General features: G+C 42.2%; 1 protein-coding gene across 3 annotated transcripts in view; it reads left to right on the top strand.

Annotated features, from left to right (window-relative positions):
• The window catches only part of LOC310687549 (solute carrier family 23 member 1-like), a 37727-nt gene that overhangs the window by 10076 nt on the left and 3959 nt on the right, over nt 1-23692 (top strand). For all 3 annotated transcript variants that reach the window (XM_083462769.1, XM_083462770.1, XM_083462771.1), the window contains exons 3-12: nt 2845-2997; nt 5168-5325; nt 14008-14167; nt 15322-15503; nt 16651-16771; nt 17137-17293; nt 18310-18563; nt 20026-20190; nt 22183-22291; nt 22943-23038. In XM_083462769.1, the coding sequence (XP_083318895.1) occupies nt 2845-2997; nt 5168-5325; nt 14008-14167; nt 15322-15503; nt 16651-16771; nt 17137-17293; nt 18310-18563; nt 20026-20190; nt 22183-22291; nt 22943-23038 (1555 nt within the window). The remainder of the gene's footprint in view (nt 1-2844; nt 2998-5167; nt 5326-14007; nt 14168-15321; nt 15504-16650; nt 16772-17136; nt 17294-18309; nt 18564-20025; nt 20191-22182; nt 22292-22942; nt 23039-23692) is intronic.

Below are 23692 nucleotides of genomic sequence, written 5' to 3'. Positions count from 1 at the left end.
CAAAGTGGGTAAAGAGGGAAATGGATAGAGTAAGCCAGGGTATAGGAACTTGGGGCTTCAGCACCCAGCACCCCTGACCATTGGACATGCTGGCTAGGTCTCCCAGGAAGTGGAATCTGGGGGATGGGCATGGGTTAACACCCCTGGACTTAGCAATGTTAGGCTGTGTTTATAATTGCCAAAACATATTTATTTCTTGTAAAACTCTTCCCCCCCCCTTATGTGTGGTGGAACTATGTTGAATACACTTCTGTTTCTGAGTAAATTGTAACAATTCACTACTTGTATAGTCCTTTAAATTTGACAAATAAGAGAGAGGAAGAATGGATTATTTTTTATTACATGACAGTTCACTCCTTATCATTTCCTTCTCTTCTTTTAAAAAGAAGAAGATAATCTCTTGCTTTTCTGCTGCTACTCTAGATTAAGACAGGCCAGAACAAAGAAATATTGTTAGCATTTTAAAAACTTTAGGATAGTGAACGTTCCTAAAGTTTATGCACCCCTATACTGCATCATGGTATGCCTTAGGTGGGTTCTGAGGCTGCAATTTTGTTAACGCTTGCTTAGAAGCATGGGCGTAGCCAGGATTTTTTTTGGGGGGGGGTACTTTGTTAGAGGGGTTTGACTTTTGTTAGGGGGGTCAGAACCAATGTGGTTGGTCAGTTAGTTAAGTATTTCTATAGTTTTACTTGATCTGGGAGGGCAGCTGCCCTCCCCCACCCCAGCTATGCCTATGCTTAGAAGTAATTCCATTATATTCTCTGGCACTTACAACTGAGTAAACTTTCATAGAATTAGACTGCATGTCTGGGAGGAAAAAAAGAACACAAATGTGTGTACATGCACAAATACATGGCTAAAAGAGGAATACACCTGCCTGACTACCTTTGTAAACAATGTAGATAATATCTAGCAGCACAGTAGTGAAAAGTGTTATGCTTTCATATAGCCTCAAAGAGGGGATCAGTAGGCAGAGCTTGCAAAAGGGTCCAGGATTCATCTCTAGTTAAATGATCACAGCTGCTAAGAAAGATCTGTTCCAGAGACCCTAGAGAGCCACTACTAGTTAGACAACATGCTAGCTGGACCACTGGAAATTCAGTATTCTTCTTTTGTTCTCTATGCTTGAGGATACCTTTGCTGTTTAGACTTCCAGGGCTAAATTGCTTTGCCATCAGCAAGTCTGGTAAATCAAGTCCTCGTGCTGTTTGGAAAGATTTAATTTCATAGCAGAAGTTTGAATGAAAATGCACAGCTTGTGTTGTAGAAATGAATAGTACCAGCAATGTTGTTGTTGTTACACCCTACTTTTTCCTCTAAGGCTCTTTGGATGGTCCGTACATAGGGTTATTTAAAACAAATATTAATTTTTACTATTAGTATCAGCAAGTAGGGACAAAATTAAGTGCTCCTGTGTGGGGTTCCAGACAGCAATGCCCCCTTCTCAGATGCTTCATAATATTTGCTCCTGTTTTTCTTCTTTCCCTCCCCACTCTAATGACTGATACTCAGCATTTTATTGGCCACTTAAAATGACCAGTCTCCACATGTCTGTTGGGTCTTCTCTCTTTTTGCCACCTTAGTCATCCCTTCTGCCCAGAAGCATTTCTTGTACTTCTGCAAATCTTGGAATTCCTACCACCTTATTTTCTCAGTGACCCAGTTTTGGTTACATAGCTACCTGCACTCAGCACCTGAGTTTCCTATTAGATGGTGTGTTACTGGACCACCTTCAGCAAATGGAATTCTCAGTGGTCTTTCTTTTTCCCCCTCAGAGCAACTAAGTGGAACAGATTGCTAAGCTTCTCTCTTCCTTAAAAAGGGAGCCTGATGATAACAAACTTGAGAGGAATAACTAGGCCAATGTCCAAGCTCGTTCTAGCTTTCAAATCTGCTGCAGATTTTATTACCTGCCTCTTATTCTCTTTACATTGTGTGTCATTGCTGCTTTCAAGTTTCCTCCCCCCTCTCTCCCCCATGACTGACATAGTTACATGAGAAATAAAAAGTTGTCCTCTTTAGCAAGAGTGAAATCAGCTCAACCTCATTATGTCTTTCCTATTTATGATGCATGTGACAAACCATGCTGCAGAGAAAGAGCAGCGTAAATGAAACATTTGTAGTGTATTCTTGTTTTCAGTAACTTTTCTGAATGAAACTGGAGTGAGCTTGTTTAAGAAGGAACAGATTAGAAAATACAGGGGCCAGCTCTGAAGATTTACTATTGAAAGAGATTCACAGATAACTTTGTTTTTCCCCTTCCCAACCCATCCACATTTTTTTAATACTTTATTAATTTTGCAAAAAACAACAGCAACAATCGACACAAACAATCCAAGGTCAATACATATTACAAAAAGAAAAAAAAAAAGATTCATACATAACAGATTCCATTATGACTTCCGATCACCCCAACATGGTTCCTGAGTTGCATTTTTCCGACTGCACACTTTCCATTGTCTCTCATAAATTGTCTCAATTGTCTTGGTTTCGTAAAGTTTCCTACTGTCATGCAAGGGTTAATCAAGACCTGCCAAAGAATTTAGATGTTTACAATGCTCTTTTAGGTATCCTCTGTAAGTGTCCCATTCTCTATTAAATCTTTGTTCTGTATCATCTCTAATTCTCCCTGTCATTTTTGCTAACTGCGTATTCTGGCATTTTCTCCTGCCAGTCCAAGTCCATTCCATTCCAACCCATCCATATTGAGACAGGTAGCAAGATAGGCACCCAGAGGCTCCAAAGAGGTGCCAGTAACTTTGTAAAACACATTTCAGAGAAGCAAATGCTGGTGCCTCTGGTTCAAGCCCTAACTGAAATGTTCTCCCTTGGTTCCTGCAGACTGATGATGGAGGGCATTACTGCAACTTCCCTGAAGCTGGTGCCACGGTTCCAGAGTGCGATGAAAGGCAGAAAGGCAAAGAGTCCAGCCGTCTCGCTTACACCGTCACAGATATCCCCCCTTGGTACCTCTGCATCTTCTTGGGAATTCAGGTGAGGCTTGGAAAGAAAAGTTAGGTGGAGGGTCTTGTGTGACCAGTTGAACAAAACTATGGCTGAGGTTAATAATAAATTATTACAGATTTAAAGTCAGCCAGTATGTGATAAATAGGCAAAGGAGCCACAACGTGTACTGATTATATTGTAGCAAAAATGCTATGGGTGGTGTATATATGGGGGAGATTATGTCTCTCAAGGGACAATTATATCCCTCCAAAGAATTCAGGATTACTTATTTGGGGGTAATTCCATTTATTCTGTGAGGCAAGTGAGTCTGAGGGAGAGAGAGGGACTGGTGGCCACTCAGATCACTAGAATCGGTATCAGGGGTTGGTAATGTTGTGTTTGCAAAGGCTCATATCACAGGGTTGCCACACGTCCGGAATTTACTGGACATATCCGGAATACTGCAACCGCAAGCAGTGTCTGGGCAGAAATTGGCTAAATGTCTGGGAAAATCCAGATGTATAGCAGGTGATGTTGGCAGTGTCATTTTTTCCAATTTTCCTCAGAGAAAGCTCCAACCTACCAGAAACCTATCTCAGCACAGCCCCTGGTCCTGTTGTTTCTCCACTTGCCTAGGTGATCTATTCATCCTTTTTCTTTACCCTCTGGCCCAGAGGGAGAGTGCTAGGAATCAATGTTTCCTAGTGGTTGGAACTGGTCCCAGAGGCAGGCCAAGGGAATGACTGAAGGGAAGAGGGATGCCCATGACAGGTATCTTGCTCAAGGGCCCCATAAAACATGGAGCCAGCACTGCAGGTCCAGCTTTATGACTGAATGGGGATTTCAGTCAACCAAGTCTGCCAAGTCAGTCACCCAAGTCTTGCACAACACCCCACAGTGGTTCTGACAACCCTAGTTCAGCCTTTCCTTTTTCACACAGCTTTAGCTTTGTGAGGCTTCTGTAATTCCCTCAGCTGTCTGAGGTGCAGACTTGCCTGCTCTTTAAAACAAGAGGTCAACAGGTGTACTGACAGAACTTTCTCAGGCAGTTTGATACATGAAGCAGCTTTCTCATTCTCATTGGTTCAAAAATCATTTTGTAATAAATATGTATAATCCTATTAGTGGAGTTTTGTTTTTTTTAAGTCTGTAGCGGGCAGCCTTGAGGTAATGCTCAGACATTGATTTAGTGATAGGGACATTATGTCAGTGAAACTCAGGGCTAAAGGTAGAAGTTATTACATGTGAAATGAGCATCAGGAACCTCAACCACTCTTTTGTTTGTTTGTTGGAGGAGGGAGGCTATTTGTACAGGAGCTGTTTTGGTGAGGGAAGGTGTTTTAAAGATTTTCCCCAATTTAATCCTTTAAAGTTGTCACTAGCTTGGGGCAAGGAGCAAGGGGAAGACAGGTACAATGCAAGAACCTGTGTTCCTCTCCTCTGTGTTCGTTAGTGGTTTGGGGATCATGGTAAGGGGAGGGGAAGAGGAAAGGTTTGAAAAATCCTTCCTCTGCTGCTACAGAGCCAGAATATTTTGTTGTTCCCACAAAGCAGTTTATAGCCTAAATTATCAGAACCAGGCTTAAAAAGAACACTGTATGTAGAAAACTAATATACAGTATATGGAAATTGGGTCTAACTTACCTGTTCTCCAATAGATCAATTTTGGGTGGATTCTTATGTGCGAAAGAGCATTCAGTCAATCTGAGCCCCTACCTGCAGTCTGAAGCAATACAGTATTGCCTACATTGGAGAAAAGGAACCTTTTCTGGCCAATAGGCCAGATCCTTATCTCTCTACTCCTTCTGCCCAAATTTGACAGAGGGTTGACCTGCCAGTCACCTGATGTCACTTTGATGTCCGCTGATGCTGTGGTTTGAAGCCTTGATTGTTGGGACTTTGAAGCGTAGCATGGAGTGTTGGGAATGCCTTGCTCCCAAACAATTGGGAGCTCACTTTGAGTATCCAATTGTTCCTTTGAAGCCCCACTCTTAACTACCCCACACATTTGTAAAGCTGGAAAGTATAGACGTCCAGCTACATTAAAGTAATGGGAGCAGGCCTGAAGCTTCAAAGAGTGGGAGCCAACTTCACCTCTCTTGGGAGGGAGGGAGTTCTGTACTCTGGGTACCACCACAAAAAAAGGCCCTCTCTTCTCCGCTATTATACACAAAGCTCTTTCTCTTAACTCTTCTCTCTCTCTCTCTTTGGTTCTTAGCACTACCTCACTGCTCTTGGAGGTCTTGTTGCTATCCCTCTCATCCTGTCCAAATCTCTTTGCTTGGAGCATGATACCCTGACACAGAGTCACCTGATCAGCACCATCTTCTTCGTCTCAGGGATCTGCACCCTTCTTCAAGTCATCTTTGGAGTCAGGTAGGCATGTACCTCTGGGAGTGCAACATTACATTACATTTGCATGTGGCTGAGATGAATGCAGTGTGTTATTACTTAAACTACTAACAGCTCACTAAGAAAGAATTTTTTTAACAGTTTGACAGGAAAAACCTCGCTTAAAGCATAATAAACTCAGCAGCATCTTCTAATTTCAGTGAGCTGGATCAGAATCCCAGGAAGCAGAGGATAAGATAAAAGTGGATAATGCATATTAGCATGTAAATATTGTGTGTCCCTCCTTTCATGTTTGCGCAATGGAACAAAACTAAAACCAGTCTTACAAACTGGTTTTAGTGACTTCCTTTTGAAATAAGTGAAGCAAAATGATTTAGGAACCAGGAATCTTTTTTTAAAAGCCGCAGTGGGGAGCCTCCAGCTGACAGACCTATTAATTTGGCCTGTGAGGTGGTTTCCCCCCAAACCATGCTGATGGTATATGAAACATCAGGTGTGGGGCATGCAAAAATGCAGCTGCAATTGGACAAATGGGGGCTCAGAATGTGTTCCCAATCGTTATTTGGTACATAGAGCTCACTAACTGACAGCAAGTCCCTTTAATGTTGTCTGCTTGCAGGCACAGTTTAGATTCAAACCACACCTGCAAATGGACATTTTAGAAGAAAAATGTTCACACGCAGTCATGGTTTAAATCCACACTTTGTCTGTAAGCAGACCATGTGAAGTTCACTGTTGGTGTCAATCAGCTGTCTGATGCTAATGACGGCGGGGGGGGGGGGTCTTTTAACATTGTCACACCAATGTCTGTTGGCTGACAGGCAGATGTTCTCTTCCATTTCTCAAAGTGGCCTGCAGGGGTGGGCAAGGCCTTGAACCAGCCCACTGGTCAGATTTGGTTCCCCGCCCCTGTATTAAATACAGATAGTAAAATGTAAGTTGGTTTTGTACAAAAATAAAAAGGTATATTTTCTAGGTATTTCCTGTTCTGATTTTCATATAATTTGTAGCTTTCTCTATCCTCCTTACCAAGTTTTCTTCTCCATAGTTAACTATAAAATTCTGGAGTCAGATTTTGTGGAATGTTATCTGTTTCCAAAATCTTCAGAGACTGTGTTCCATTTTTGTGTATGTGGGCATTGATATAAACCAGGAAATTGCTCACTAGCTGACATCTTCTGAGAATGCGTGGAATCTTGTTCTTAATTTGTGCAGTGCTGCTGAGTGTTGTATTGTGGAAGCAGCGTGCTTTCATCTTTCTAGCAATCATTAAGAGCTGTATCACCAACCTTAAGGAACATTGGAATCATTTTCAGATGATCTTGTAAGCAAGCTGGATGGTATTAATAGTGTGTAGGTTCTTTAGTCACCTCCCATTTCTGGTACTTGTATTCTCCCCATAAGTGGACATAATTAGATCTCTGATCCCATAAAGGATTGCCTAATGTCTGTGAAATGTTTTATTTGCCTTGACTGTGATGTTTAATTATCTGCCATGCGATTTCTGTTTTTAGCTCTTTAATTGTTGATGATTATTTCATTCTTTGACCGTTAGCTGCCTTGGGCACTACTCTGCTGTAAAGTAGGAAGGCAGGATATGAATTATTTTGCTAAAGAAATAAATGTATTGGGTGGAATGCACAAGTGAGAATTTTTCCAGGAAGTACTTCTCTCTCTAAACCCAGTTTGGACAGATGCTATGGAATTTTGGAACATCGCTTGCTCCTGATGCAAATCCTAAAATGGGTTAGGATTGACAAGAAAGAGCTTGGTTGTATAGTTAGGGAAACAATTCTGCCTCTTACATTTGCAGCAGGGCTAGGGTGTGGCATAATATGTTCTAGCTTCTGTGCCACTATTAACACCCTGACAATGGTGGCTAGGTTTATATGCTACCAGGGGAGTCAACTTGGGCCCCAGGTTATGGGTGCCCAGTGTACATGACGTCATGACATTATGCAGGGCCTACAGTCTCGAAACCTGACTTCTGGTGGCACCAAAAATCAGGTTCTGAGACCTTGCAAGACCTCAGAAAGGCCTTGTGATACATTGGAAGTTGCATGGGGGCCCTGTAGTGTGGGTGCTGAGCATCCACAACAAAAAATTCTGGGTGCTGAGGCACTCAGAGCCCCCTATAGTTGCTGTATGCCCCATTTTCTTCTTTTTCTTTCATTATGCAGGAGAAGTTAAATCAGGGGTTGGCAAGGTTTACCTCACCTGAGCTGGTTCACTCCAGTGGAGATCCCTCCGTGGGACAGATCGTGAGCACGCATGCCCGCAATTTCCGGTGTCTGTGCAGACATGATTTCTGGTGCCGCAGAAGTGAGTCCCCTCACTGCGCTGCACCAGTTTAGTGCAGTGCGCAGGGACTCGCCGAGCAGGCAGCTCAGTTCGGGGGCGGCTTGTGGGCCGGTTAAACAACCCCTGTGGGCCGCTTGTGACCCATGGGCCTTAGGTTGCCGACCCCTGAGTTAAACCCTGAACAAGTTAACACAGGCAGTGTGTATTTAAATAGAACTGACACATGAACTTTCCCACGGTTAGAACGGACAAAAGTTTTTTCAGTATCGCTTCCACATTATTGTCGTACCCCTCTTCCTTCATCATTAGTCGTTTTTCTCCACTGACGCTGACTTGTGGCGGGGGAGACAAGTGCCAATTTATACCCTTTATGGAGGAATCATATTTGCTGTACATGCACCACTGTTTCCTGCAACAAGTGCAAATATACATATCCTTAAAACAGCTGTGTAGCTCAAGCAAAGTGTAGCTTTCACTCAGCTGTGGCTCCCTGAAAACCAAAATGGTTACAAACTTCTAAAGAAGTGTATCTATCTATATTCTCTAGTTATGGATTTGCTGTGAGAAGGACCAGTGTGCCTCTGGCAGATGCTGTTGTCATGTGATGTGTACATTAATCCTTATTGGGATGTTGGGCTGCAGCTGTGCAAATTCAACACTATTTTTTGCAGGGGGTTGTGGAGAATAATGACCCCGATCCTACAATCCTGGGAGAAGGAAGCTTGTGTTGAATAGGAAGTTTGCAGGGATTACCGCTGAGTCATGAAAAGAAACAAAATTTGACACGGAGCTCTATAGTGCAGATCAGCTTCGTGAAATGAAGCAGTTCCAGGGTCCAGCTTTGGCGAGGGTTCATATGAGCAGCCTTTACAGACTATCATGAGACTCTCTTGAAAGAATGGCCATGCGCCGTTATGTATGTGCCTTTGTTCTTCTAAGCCAGCCAGCAGGAGAGGAAGCAAAACAAACCATTATTCAAAGACACGGTGTTTCTTTTCTCAAAAACAAACTCTCAGCACAGGGCACAGATAATCTTTGTTCAGAGTCTACTTCAGAGTTCACCACACACACACCCCTCCGCCCTGCACTCCTGCAACTTCACAATTGCTCTTTTGATTCGGCAGAGGTTTGGCAAATAGCTTTGAGAGCTGCTGAGTTGAATCTCCTAAGACAGCATTCCTCAACTTTTTTGAGGATGAGGACCCCCTTTTAACCCCAATTTTTTAAAAAATGTGAACCCCCATGTGCAAAGGCTTTAAGAGATGCTCTTTCAGTTCTGTTTGAGCCTCCAGAGGCACAAATGGGGGTGAGGGGCTGCTTCAAAGAGCACTGTTCAGAAGCAGTCTTTGAAGTAGCCTCCACCTTCTGGAGGCTCAGAGACAACTGCCAGGTGCTCTCTTAAAGCCTTTGCAAGTCTTTGCATGTTAGGGTCCACAGAACATTTTGGGGTTAAACATGTGTTTAACTGATCAGATGGTCCCTGAGGTATCCTGCACCCAAGCTGTTAAGAGCCTTGTAAATTAATAAAGAACTACGAACTTAGTCAAGTAGTGTATGGGCAGCCAGTAAAAATATTTTTAGCCTCGTCAGCTCTCCATCTGCGGCATTTTGCTTGAGCCTCTGAACCAGACCCCCGCATAGTGTTGTTGGACTCAAATTCCCATCAGTCTCAGCAAACATGACCAATTGTCAGGAATTATGGGAGTTGTAGTGTAACATCTGCACCGCATTGGTTACTCCTGCTTTATGAGTTGGTCCCAAAAGGTTGAGGTAAGTTTACAAGTGGCTCCTACTTTTAAATAATAATAATTGAGCAGTACAGTGAGTACTGCCCTAAAAGCTGTGTTGTCATATCACTGATAATTTGCTGGAACAAAGGAGCAACTGGATGAAGGGCCACAGTTCAGTGGGTAGCTCATGCTTTGGATTGGTAAGGCCACCGTTTCAATCCTGGACATTTCCAGGTAGGGCTGGAGAAAGCCCTGTCTGAAACCCCAGAGAGCTGCCGCCTGTCAGCGTGTAGACAATACAGACCTAGATGATTAATTGGTCTGACACTGTATAAAGCGGCTGCCTTCAGTTCCAGCAGGAGCTGCACTTTGAGTACTGATAAGCTCTGGAGGCAAATAGATCTGTCCCTTCCTGCCTTTTAACAAATCACTTGACATCGTTTCCCAACCTGGTGCTTTCTAGATGATGGCTGGGGCTGATGGGGGTCCAAAATATCTGGAGGCCACCAAGTTGGAGAATAGTACTCTCTAGGCACTGTGGCATCATAGCACTTGAAGACTTGTGGATCAGTCAGGGATGAAGATTAGTCAGGGATGAAGGCAGCTCAGTCCAGATGGTTCCACCCACCCTCAAGCAGAGGCTGCTGCTACTGTCAGCACTGATATAGTAGGTAGGGTGGGGAGATTATCCTCTCTAGATTTATGAGCTCTTTCATTGGCAGGCCTAACCCTGATAGCTCAGTTCATTGGGAAACTAGACAGTTCACTAGACAGCCAAGTAGAAACCTTTTAAATTAGAATTAAGGTCAGGGATGGGGGACCTGTTGCCCTCCAGATGATGTTAGGTTCCATCAGGGATGATGGGAGTTGTAATCTGACAATGTCTTGAGGACCACAAGTTCACCGTCTCTGATTTAGGCACAGTAAATATCGCCAATACTGCAAGCTCAGATGCAACATAAGTCACTTCGACCTGGTCTAAAGCTCTTCATTTCAATAGGGATTTTATTGTTTATTTTTTAAAAAAATTGTATTTATATCCTGGCCTTTCTCCAAGGAGCTGAGATTGGTAGTTCCACATAGTGGTTATTCATTTTAACCTTGTAAGGTAGGTTAAGCTAGGAAATGGTCATCCAGTGAACTTGATGGCTAAGCTAAATTACGCCACATATTGGCATTCATTGTAATCAAAGAAGAAAGAACTCACAGTTCCAGAAGGTTCTGAAGCCATGATTTACAGCTCTGAAACACACAAAGCAAGGCGCCTTCCTGTTGGCTTCAGTTGTCTTAGCCCACTGACATTTTTTAGACATAATAATGATATCTTTCAATATAATGGAAGGTTACCAATGAAAAGGAGCTTTTAAGGAATCTGTTTCCTCCACACCCAGATCACCTCTAGGAATGCCTCTGATGTAACCTCTGATCTGTGCAAGTTACTCTCTGATAGTCAGTGAGCTCAGGGGCATAATGGATGCTAATGAATGCCTCAGGTAGCAATATGCCTATTACTATTTCCAGAAGAAATTAGTGAGCTGTAGCTCATAAAATAAAATATTAAAACGTCTTTGAAGTCTTGGGTACATACAGTGCAGTAATACTCCTTTATATACTTTGCCGAGGCTTATTTCAATTGTGATGTCGTTGTGGAAAGGCCCACAGGCACTCCCAGGATGGCAAATATTAAATAACTTACCTCATAGAGCAGTGAAACAGCGGTAAATGACAATTAAGATGAAGGAGAAGCAGGCATGTCTATTTAGTTAATGCGTTTCTGCATTGCTGGATGTGCAGGAAAAGGCAATGTAAATATGGAAGGTGATGATAAAGGATTGTCTTGAAAAATCTGGTCATGCTTAGAGTCACCATGTTTGCCTTGGTCTTAGCTTCTCCTACAAAGTGGAGGATGTACTTTTTGGATGGGATTTCTTTGCAACATCCCAAATACTGGCTGCACTGGGGACGAGTTATTACTGTCCCTGCAAACCTATGCAAACATGGTGGCCAAAATACTTTATAGTCTTATAATTCAAATTTACTAGTGAGGTCAATGCTGGGTCTAAGGAAAGGCAAGAAATCGCCAAAACTTTGGATGCCACAGATCTCTGCCTCCATTCTTTGTACAAGCTCTTGAACTGTTCCTAGGTTAAAAGCATAGCCAGTGAACCACTGCAAAGATTGAGAAACCAAAATAGAGGGAGGTGTGAGAGGGAGCAGCTTATGACACCTGTGTAGCCCTGTTTCATGCTATATTTGGGGAAATGAATCATTGTTTCCCCAAAACAAAATATATTGGCTTGTGACTAGCAGCAGGAAAATGTGATAGTGTGCTGCTGTTGGGGAAATATTGGAGTTCAGTACCATGTAGGTTCAGCCTGGACAGCCAGTAAAATCCAGGCTCCAATTGTGTCAGTTAACAAGACGTTTATTTAAGTGTCGCAAAGACAGCACAGCATAACCTCAACCAGCAAATAGTTGATGGGTGGCACCACCAACATGAAAAAAGCACAATCATTTATACACTTCTAAGCAAAGGGAGGCAAAGCAGCAGTGATGGTCATATATGACAGTACTTCCTTCTACAGTGGTACCTCTAGTTACATACGCTTCAGGTTACATACGCTTCAGGTTACAGACTCCGCTAACCCAGAAATATTACCTCAGGTTAAGAACTTTGCTTCAGGATGAGAACAGAAATCGTGCCCCAGTGGCGCGGCAGCAGTGGGAGGCCCCATTAGCTAAAGTGGTGCTTCAGGTTAAGAACAGTTTCAGGTTAAGAACAGACCTCCAGAATGAATTAAGTACTTAACCTGAGGTAGCACTGTACTTGTTTAATCACAAGGCATATCAACCTTCTTATCTTTCCCTTCTTCCTTTGCCCTTAACGGTTAAAGCAATAGCTCCTGTGGTACATGTTGTTCTGTCCTTCTCTCATGATTTACTTGCAGACACAGCCGTCATATTCCAACCTTCACTTGCCCAGCCCCAGAATTTTTTTAGAGGAAAGCCACTAGGAAGTGAAGGCTTAAGCCAGGGGTCAGCAAACATTTTCAGCAGGAGGCCAGTCCACAGTCCCTCAGACCTTGTGGGGGGGGGGGGGCTGGACTATATTTTGAAGAAAAAATGAACAAATTCCTATGCCCCACAAATAACCCAGAGATGCATTTTAAGTAAAAGGACACATTCTACTCATGTAAAAACATGCTGATTCCCAGACCGTCTGCGGGACAGATTTAGAAGGTGATTGGGCTGGATCCAGCCCCCGGGCCTTAGCTTGCCTACCCATGGCTTAAGCACTGTGCAAATGGCCTTCTCCCTAAGGGTGCCTTAAATGGCAGAACTGACTGCCAAGGCTTCACTACACATGGTTCTTGTTGGGTAACATGTAATCTGCGCCTCATACTGGAGTTTACCCTGATATAAGCAAGTGTAAGTACCTGCTGCCTGCGTGCAAACTCCAAGGCCATCTACAGAGTGGGGCATAAGGGGAGCCTGCAGGTATAATTGCAGCCATTGTTACCTGCAGGAGTACTTTGTGGCACCTGTTTGTGTTGCAGAATGAACACGTGTGTGTTATTTTTTATGTGATAATGTATATTCCCTCCCACCCCACTTTTCTGTTGCATTGATGTTTTTTGTTAGGGCATCGATTCTGTTTGTTTCAATACAAATATGATCCTATTGGTTTCAATACAATATGTAGGAACTGAGCAGCAAAGGAATGTCCTGAGGAACAGGTAGTACGGGAGCACCCTCTTCTGAAGAGCTCATGGATTGCATATTTCTTGTTGTTGTCATCTAGGCTGGAGTCCTTATGGACCCCACTTTCTTCCACCTTGCATCATATTTTTCTTTACAGTACAGCCTTTCTATGTTTTTCTTGACTACTATGGAAATCTGGCCTTCTTTCCTGCTCCTCATTCATTCTTCTCTTCTCTTTCTCCTTCCCTTTCTCAGTTTCTCTCTAGTAGACAACTGGTGTTTGCTGGTGTGATCTTCCTTAGGTAAGGTCAACACGCTGGTTGAGAGCCAATGATCTTTTTGAGAACTGCTTTGGGTCTGTGGGCACAGCAGGAATTTTGAGACAGTGCAGCGGATTCCAGTCACAAAATGGCTGCTGAGGGATGTGTGGCATAACACAAAATGGCTCCCAAAGGGGACATGGCACAATACAAAATGACTGCCACATATGAAAATAGGGAGGGCTACAAAATGGGGCGGGCATGCCACCCCATCAGCCCTCCCCACAATCAATGGATAAAAAGGCTCCTATATCAACCATTGCTGCACTCTCTCTTTGCACCTCCCCTCTGCTCAGAATGGAAGAAAGAGTGGGTGCCCAAAGAAATGTAGGCCTGTTCAATACAGAACAGGTTGAGCTAGGACAAGCAAGAAGATGGAACAAGAACAAGATGGACAGTCTTTGGTCCATTATGAATATTTATACTGAATCATTTACAAGGCGCTACTGGCAATACAGGCAGGCACACCGGCGCCTACAAAGACCATGTTGACAAGCCTCTTCCATTTCTATGACAGCAGAGTTAGCTAAAGGTCTTCAAATGTATTTTCTGTGGTTGTATTTGCATTGTTGTTTAGTCTGTTTTATCTACAAAAAACCTACAAAGTGCAACCCACTCATCGGTGCCATTCTTACCTCCAATCCCGAACACAGACTACCTATCCTGCAAGGAGGGACTTTTGCCTTCTTAACTCCAACGCTGGCCATGCTCTCTCTCCCCCAATGGAAGTGCCCACAGTGGACCCAAAATTCCAGCTCATTGGATACTTCTTCTCCAGACTTTGTTGAGACCTGGCAGAAACGAATGCGAGAGGTAACCCACTGGGCATTCCATATATATGTGGGGGAATATCTTGAAGTTTGGTTCTGAATAGTAGGATATCCTACAAGTTTATGTAGCTTCTCCAATAGCTATGGAGAGGGTGATTTCACTTTTGCTTTCAATTCTTCTCTTGATCAGGCACAGGGAGATTATACTTTACTTGCTCTTTGACTGGGTCCATATGTTAGAGGACCAGCGTGGTTTCTATTCCCCATAGTTCCTTTCCATGGTCTTCCAACAGGGCCAGTGCCAAAGGTCAGCATGGTTGGGCACCTGCCAGTGGTCCACATCCTAGCAGGACTTGCTGCAGTGAGGAGGTAGATTCATTGAGTTGGGCATGCATGAAGGGTATCTTGCCCAAGGGCCCTCCAAAACCCGGAGATTTCCCTGTTCTCCAGTAATAATTAAAGTCTACAATACCATGGGAGATGTTGAGGACATGATTATGTCTCACATATCTAAAACTAACCAAGATGGCAGCTTAAATACTTAAACATTTTGTTATGGTAGAAATTTCAATGTCACTATTAAAAGCTGATGTGCAGGGAAAGAATCCACATTAAAATAAAATCAATGGAAAGTAAGAACATAAGAAGAGCCTGCTGAATCAGGCCAATGGTCCATCTATTCCAGCATCCTCTTCTTACAGTGGCTTCCCAGATGCCCACAGAAACCTTCAGCAACTGGTATTTAGAAGCATAACTGCCTCTAACCATGAAGGCAGGAGGAAGATAATCTAAAACTAACTTTTGCAGGAGGGGAATTTGAGGAACTGAGGTGGTGGTGAGAGAGGAAGTTATAGGCCTAATAGTCTGAGTAAAAGCTGACAAATTGCTGGGTTCAGATAACATCCACCTGAGAACTATCAAAGAACACAAATGTGCAATTGCTGATCCTCTAATATATGTAACTTGTGTCTCAGATCAGTCTCTGTACTTGAGGACTGGAAAGTAGCAATGGAACATCAATTAAAAAAAAAGATTGGTAAGGTGGCAGTCCTGGAAATTACAAATCAGTTAGCTTAACACCTGTCCTGGGAAAACTGGTTGGAAGTATTATTAAAGATACAATAACCAAGCATATTGAAGTACAAAGCTTGCAGAAGTTTATTTTTGAAATGTTTATTTTTTCTTTCTCTGTTTCAGTTGCAGGGAGCAATCATGGTAGCTTCCTGCTTCCAAATCTTTATTGGTTTTTCTGGTCTTATTGGATTTCTGTTGAGGTTCATTGGCCCTTTGACAATTGCCCCAACCATTTCCTTGGTGGCGCTGCCTCTCTTTGTCTCTGCAGGAGAAGAGGCAGGACAACATTGGGGTATAGCAGCCGTGTAAGTTTTACCTCCCTTTAATACTAAGATGAATGTGATGCAAACAGAGAACATACACCCAGTGCTTTTTTCTGGGGGTATGCAAGGGTATGCATACCCCTAAACATTTTGTGAATCTTTGTACTTTTGTCTATTATTATTATTATTATTTTATTATGCCATCAGTTAGATTCCACCCTATCTGTATCAACAAGCAAATGTAAAATAATCCATACCTGGGACGAAGTCACAGTTACTTGGAAACAATGCATCTTTACTGGGCAAAATAATGAAATTCCCAATTTCTGTTGTTAGTTCCATGCCTCATTTCAGTCACACTCCTGTCATGGCATGTGCTTTATGCTCACATGTAAATATATTCTTCAAGGCATTGAATAGGCTTGATCCTTATGCTCACATGTAAATATATTCTTCAAGGCATTGAATAGGCTTGATCCTCTGATTTTTACAATGAGCTTTTCATCTGTTTCTAAGTGTGGAATACTAATAAGTGCACACCGCTTGAAACAAAGCTGCTTGAATCAACTGTTGTTGTTTTGTTTTGTTTTTTTACCCTACTTTTCTGTCACAGGACACAAAGTGGCTTACAAGATTTACAAACACAATAAAACTAATGAAACATAACAATGCACAATAATCAGAAAATACAAATGCACGACATACACAACAGCAGATTAACAGTGCAATCCACTGCTTTGCATATCAGCTCAGAATGAAGTAAATTCCAATGAACTAAGAAAGGTCTGCTTGCATGTAAATATTAGGATCCCAGCCTAAAATAGGTATTTTGGAAAACACAAAAATCCAGTCATGAGAACTTTAATATCAGATGCTTGTCTCTGTTTGTAGCTTGCACTGCGGTGTGTGGAATTTTGTAAGATGATTCAGGACAGTTGGTGTCTCAGTAAATGAAGACGATCCCATACAATAGTGTAGAAAAAAACAGTGTAATAAACATGGTTGTGAAAAGTCAGTGTAGTAGGAACATTGTGCTCCAATATCTGAATAAGTGCAATGCAAGCATACAAGTGGCACAAATATTTGTATTTGTTCCTGTATAAATACTCTCTTAAGTTCTGAATCAGGACCTCCAACTCAACATAAAACATAAACAATTTTTTCTTGACTTCTTTCTTTTCCACCTCAGAACCATGTTCCTCATAGTTCTGTTCTCTCAGTACCTGAAAAATGTCCCTGTTCCAGTGCCATCTTACAGCACAAGCAAGAGATGCCATTTCTCCAAGATCTACCTCTTCCAGATTTTCCCTGTGAGTTAACCCCTTTGAACTTTTGGTGACCAGATAGACCACAGCAGGTAGACTAAAATAAAACTAAAGCATGCTTCATTTCAGTCACCTAACGAATTGCATTGACTTCCACTTGTTCGTTGGCAATGAAATAAGCCAGCTGTAGAGGAAGTTTGCCAGTTGTTTCGTGCTGTGTCTTACCAACTTGCCTTTATTTGAGTGGGGATTTGGTGGTTTTTGTTATGACTGAGTAGCTATACCACAACTACATTTCTTTGATGCCCTTTGCAAATGTAATGGGAAATACTGTTGGACTATACAACTTCTAGTCTGTAGGAGCGAGTCCTGCCACTAACAGAGATTCATTGTCTTCTGTAACTGATTAGGTGCTGTTTGGCCTCACACTTACTTGGCTTCTCTGTTTTATACTTACCACCACCAATGTGTTCCCTTCGGACCCACTTGCTTATGGCTACAAAGCTCGGACTGACAGCAAAGGGGATGTTCTTTCACAGGCTCCCTGGTTTCGGTTTCCTTACCCAGGTATTGTCATGCTGTAATGTTGCTGATTTTTTGCCTCCCCATTAGGAGTGAAAACATTAATCAACTGCTTGGTTCTCTTTATTAGTTGATTTCAGATTAATGTTAATATGGTCTTCTTCAGACAAAAGGGCTTCATTGTTAACAGTACTGGTAACAGGCTATATGTATCTGTTGATTCTGCCAATGTTTTTAAGACTATGTTTCAAACAATAATTAGGTATTTATTACAGTGTGTGGGCATAGCCAGGAGCAATCAGCTGTCCCCCTCCCCCAATCAAGTTAATTAATAAATAAAAACACTTAACTAAAAGTAGAAATTGTAGAAAGATCTGACAGATTTTTCTGAGCACTTGAGGTCAAAAGAAAGTAATTTAAAACAACTGTTGTCAAGACATTTCGTTCTGAATCTGCTAGATAGAGCCAGAGAGAGGATGATGACAGGTGGGTGTCCTGCCCCCCCCCAACATAAATCCTGGCTACACCCATGTTACAGTGGCATAGCTGCCCATCCTATACAGGGATGCAACCTTTTTTGGGGGGTAAAATTTTGGAGCAGCAAGATTGTCTAGGAGTTGACTTGGAAGCAGGTAGAGGTGAATATGCAAGAACACAACTGACAGGACTGATCCTCATTCCAGGCACTTCTGATTTAGGCAACAGCCACTCTTCCATAGTGAGACATTGAGACATCGCACACAAATAGTCCATCCTTGGCGACAGCTTCCACTTGGGAAAATGTGAGGGACAACATGTTCAAGTTTGTACTTGAATGATTCACCATGTAATGACTGATATGTCGAGCAAGTTAAAGTAGCTTCCCATGTGGTGGTTATCGCCTGCGAAACAGTCCTAATTGTTGTCCTGTTAAGAATTGTAATCAGCAAAATAACAGTTCCTTTGGCTCCAACGTTCGACAACATCTAGAGAAGTTTTAGCTACTTATGCTGGTGAGCTTCACCAGCCTCAGATCCACAGTCTCAACATGGACACTTTGTTTTTGTGTTTGCGACACACAGGTCAATGGGGAGTTCCAACCATTAGCTTGGCTGGGATTTTTGGCATCATAGCTGGAGTGATCTCCTCCATGGTGGAGTCGGTAGGAGATTACTATGCCTGTGCTCGTTTATCTGGTGCGCCACCTCCTCCCAAGCATGCAATCAACCGTGGAATTGGAGTGGAGGGGATTGGCTGCCTTCTGGCGGGAGCCTGGGGGACAGGAAATGGCACCACTTCGTACAGTGAAAACGTGGGTGCTTTGGGGATCACTCGGGTAAGTCTGATTTCAGTACGATCAATTGAATTCCACTGCAGCAAAGTGCCAGCATTTTTGCAGAAGAGGCAGCCACACATGTGCTCTTAAAGCAGGCATCCCCAGCCTTCGGCCCTCCAAATGTTTTGGACTACAATTCCCATCATCCCTGACCCCTGGTCCTGTTAGTTAGGAATCATGGGAGTTGTAGGCCAAAACATCTGGAGGGCCGCAGGTTGGGGATGCCTGTCTTAAAACAAACATGGGCTATGCATGGATAGTATTTTCCCAACCGTTCTAATGCCAAGGAACTCTTTCCACATTAGGTTGTCTGCTGAGCAACAATGAGGGCATCTGCTGTGGAAATCCTGTGCTTTGCAGAGGATTCTGGGACATTTTCTAGAGTAAACCTTCAGTTTGTGTAGGGCATTGGCCAGGCCACACACACCGTTGGCACATCCGAACTGAGAGCATAGCCTGAGAATCCCCCAATATAGCCCTGGATCTGCACACTGCAGGAGGAGATCAGCAGCGACGGGCAGGCTCAGCGCTCACATTGTGGTCTTTGTAAAAAGTGTAGCAAAGGGGAATGGAAGAAAAAGTTAATGGGGTTATGCGCCATCTTGCTGCCTTATGCTTGAGGCACTAGCACAAGCTCTGCTAAGCTTCTAAATGAGCATGTTTGCTGGATTGCTGTGCTGAAGAGTCCTTCCAAGCAGCCTGTTGCTCCGTGTAGACTTACCTCATTCAGAGGGTTAGCTTTTCTCTCTAATGAGCCACAACATGTTAGTCCTCTCCATGGTAGTATATTATCAGGAATCAAGTTGTGCAGTAATATGATTATCTTCAGAAAGTTTATTAATGTTCTATAGGTTATAGAAAGAATAAGGGTGAGGGGAACCTCTGCCCCACAGGTCTGTTTCCCACAAACCATGCCCACCTGATGCTATGTTTAATATCTGCTGTTGACATATACAGCATTTAAAGGGAATATTGTTAACGCCTCTTATAAGTATTTATTAATAGAACACTAAAAACAAAGCATCTTTAACAGGAAAATCCATGGAACAACCAGAAAGGCTGTATTTCCATTGGTATAAAGAACACCTGGCTTGGCTATTGAGTCTTACTGTCATCTTATCTGATAATATGGCTAGTATTATTAGTTATTACATTTATCAGAGTATTTACTCAGTAAGTCTCAAAGTGGCTTGACATGGTAAAATACAACATGTAAAAGCCATTTAAGACCTGGAAAAAATAAAACAGTGAACAATACTTAATAGTATGCTTATTCAGCAACATATTAATAAGGGCAAGGTCCTACCTTAAACCCTAAAAGGTGAGCACCGCTGTAGGAGGCAGCATGAGCTAATTAACCAACGCCCTACTGTCAGAACTGACAGAACTCTGAAACATATCCATATCATTTTCTTTGTCCTTTGTGGGGGCTTTTAATTTTCATCTGTTCTTCTCAACACAGGTCGGGAGTAGAATGGTCATTGTGGCTGGGGGCTGTGTTATGCTTTTGACTGGCATGTTTGGCAAGGTTGGAGCTATATTTGCCAGCATTCCAACTCCCATCATTGGAGGAATGTTTTTTGTGATGTTTGGCATCATCACGGCTGTGGGAGTTTCCAATTTACAGGTGAGAGTTTTGCTTCAAAAATCAATTTAATTCTGCATAGGTGAGGAGGAGCCATTTGTGCGCAGTTTCAGTTTCTCTGGAGATCCTCAGCACTCAAATGCTAACCTGACATCCACACCAAACATTTTAAAGCACATGGCTCACCCCCCCCTACAAATCCTGGGAACTGCAGTTTGTTAAGGCTGCTCAGGACTGTAGCTCAGTGAGGGGAAAACTACAGTTCCCACAATTCTTTGTGGGGTACGTGCTTTAAATGTATGGTGTGGGTGAGTTACTGTATCCTGCCTCTTAGCCTAAATATAGTCCACCAAGGCATCTTACATTAAAGAAAAGCATAATCTGTGACAGCTAAGAAATAATTGAATAGCACAAATTTCATATTTAATGTGTTTCAGGTAAGAAAGTTATCAAGGACCATTGCAGATGGGTAGCAAGATGTAATAAGTAGTTCTTCCTGTTTTGCATGGTTGGTGTGTCTACAGCTGAGATGATAGGCAAGGATTGCAAATTGTTAAGACTGCTAGTTGCACTGATGGGATAGTTACAATTTATGAAATACAATGAATTGGGTTGTTAATAAGGGGATGGGAATTCACAAAATTTCAATTTTCAGTGAGATATATGCCAAGGATGGTTTTTCACTGTAAGTAGAGAGGCATTTCAGAAAGTTGAAGGAACCTGGTAACATGACCTTAAGATGAAGATGATTTGAGATCATTAACAAATCCAAAAGTGTCAATGAACTATGAGTTAACTTCTTTTAAAAAGTACAGGTGTGTTCAAACTACAATATTTAATAGAAATAAAACAAAACTATTAAGTTTAAACATTAACGCTGCTTTTTAAAAATTGGATAAATCAGCAGGTTGAATTGTGTCCTAAAACCAAGGTGACATCTTTCTAACGGAATAGATTGCCTTTATCAACATCATTATCTGATAGAAAAGATTACAAGAGATTTTCTGAGCTGATAAAAGGTGAAGATTTTGTTGTTAGATAAAATTGCTATCATAAAAAAGCATTATCAAAGGCTTTATCTTTGTTTGAAAATTATTCATTTTCTTTTTCACCAAGGATACTTACATATCTTATATGGAAAAGTAAACACCCTAGTGTAGCTTTAATTGCTTTATAGAAACCCAAAGAGAGCAGCTTGACTGCTTGCCCAAACGTGTCTATTATCAGATTAAATTAAGTCTAAAACAAATTAAAGCATTCTTCTTAGAACAGCACTGAAGCAATATCCAACTACTTCACTTATCATTGTCTTGGGTACCATAAAAGCATAAGTGTGCCATATTTCAGTTCTTTCATACCATCAATTTTCGAGTTGTGAAATATATTCAAGACTATATTGCCCTGAAATATTTATTATTACTATGTTATACAAATAGGCATGATTGGGGTGTGCTGGACACATCCTAATGTTTTTTTTTAAAACCTGGAGATTCTGGTGAGGAAGTGAGAGCACAGAGTAGCAACCCAGCTCCCATGTCCCACCACTTCCAGAGACAGATGTAAGCAGAAACAGAAGCTACAGATCTATTCCAGCCTTTTTCTTCTGCCTGCATCTGTCACTGTCTCATGGCTCTTTCTCTGTCTGAGCTCAGAGTCTGCGACACCTGCTCAGGGACACTAATGAAAACCTTCAAGGGCACCATGGTGCCTGTGGGCACCCAGTTGGCAACTCCTGCCCTACTGTAACTCAGCGTGTAGCTAAACCTAAGCATGTGCAACTGAAACCACCACATATTGCTTACCCGTTTTCCCTGGGCTCTCCTTATTCTGTTTCCCTTGTGTTGAATTTTAGAGTATAAGCCCTTTGGTGCATGGACTTGCCCTCTTATACTCAGTAAAGCACTATGTACACAGATGGAATAAGAAAGAATCAACAATGCTGCGTTGTCTACATACCAAAAATAGCTGGTGAAATTAATGGATATTGTTGTATCCATTTGTTTTCCCTCTAAAGACCATCTTCTCTTTATTCAGTATACAGATATGAACTCTTCAAGAAACCTTTTCATTTTTGGGTTTTCTATATTTGCGGGTCTGACGGTTCCATTCTGGGTGCAGAAAAATTCAGAATTGGTGGAAACAGGTGAATGTTGTTTTATTATATTTTGTTTTTTGCCTGATGTCAACAGAAAATGAATTAGAAATGCCAACAGGAGGACAGGGTAACACGCTCATCCCTCACCCCATGAAGGGTTTAGAACACCTGAACGAGGTTTATGATAGCATTCTATCTTGTGTTTATAGTTAGTATCACTATTAGAGTTTCTGAAGAGAAAGCTGGACAAGTATCTTCTTCGATATGGTTAGTTGTGTTGATTCTAAATAGTGAAGATACTTGGATCAATGCCTGCTGTTTTGGTAATTTGCATTGTACAACAAAAGGCTGTAGTTCAAAGCACAGTCTTTATATTATCAGAAATGGGAGATTTAGCAACATGAGATGGATATCTCTATTTTGAGGGCTGATGTGCTTGAGTTGCAGAGTTGAGAATGTGGATTGAGTGCAGGGTGATGTTTGCAATTATGTGATAGCTTCCCTGTTGTGCCCAGTTCAGGGCATCTGTCTGTTAAACAGAATATTGTTTGTTGGACAGAATATTGAGGTAAATATACACTTCTGAGCCCAGAATGCAAACAACACTTTAAAAAAATGACTTCCATCATGAGCTGCAGGGACTTGTTGGGGTTTCTCATTGTTTGGATTGTTTGTTTGACAAGTGGATTCTGTTTCTAGGAATTCAACAACTGGACCAAGTAATCAATGTGCTGCTCACCACAGGCATGTTTGTTGGGGGATTCCTGGGCTTTATCCTCGATAACACTATTCCAGGTAGGAATTACAATAATATCCCAACTTCCTTGACTATATTTTAGTGTTCATTGCTAATGCGCAGTTGCACAGGTATGGCTGCCTTTGGTTGCCAGAGTTTTGGGGCCCCAGGTCATTTTCAGAATAAATCTGAGATCCAGTCCTGATGGCTTTAAAAACACAGAGATCTTTAGCTTTCTAGCCACTGCCTCTGAATTAGCAACACTGGAGCTCTTAAAACATTAGCTCAACAGAGGGGAACCTGTTTTTCCATGAGAGGCTCTGATGTGGCTGGGTCATGTTTAAACCACATGCAGGCATAGGCCCTGACCACTGAGGCAACAACACATTGGGAGCAGAGTGCTAATTCCTTGGGGTAAACTAATCATGCAGTTGGCTTCCCAATGCTTGGTTGGGTCATTTAAAAGTTACCCTACAAGAGAGCAGCTCTCAACACAGCTGGAGTAAAATTTAAAGGAGCCAACTCCAGGTTTGAGGGGGGACGACTTTTGTGTGGTCATGGGGCGTCCATCGTTAGGGCAATCAATCCCTGTCCTCTGGCCCCTGGATGAACAATATTCCACAGTTTTCAAGCTTTCATATATATTTTTAAGAGTAAGTTTCTAGCATTTGTAGAACATGAGAGAGGAGGCAAAATGGACAGGTATTTTTGTG

The sequence above is a fragment of the Podarcis liolepis genome, assembly GCF_965112155.1.
Source record: "Podarcis liolepis genome assembly, chromosome: 10".
Lineage (NCBI taxonomy): Eukaryota > Metazoa > Chordata > Lepidosauria > Squamata > Lacertidae > Podarcis > Podarcis liolepis.
Note: the sequence above shows the minus strand (reverse complement) of the source record. Positions and strands in the feature narration are given on the sequence as shown.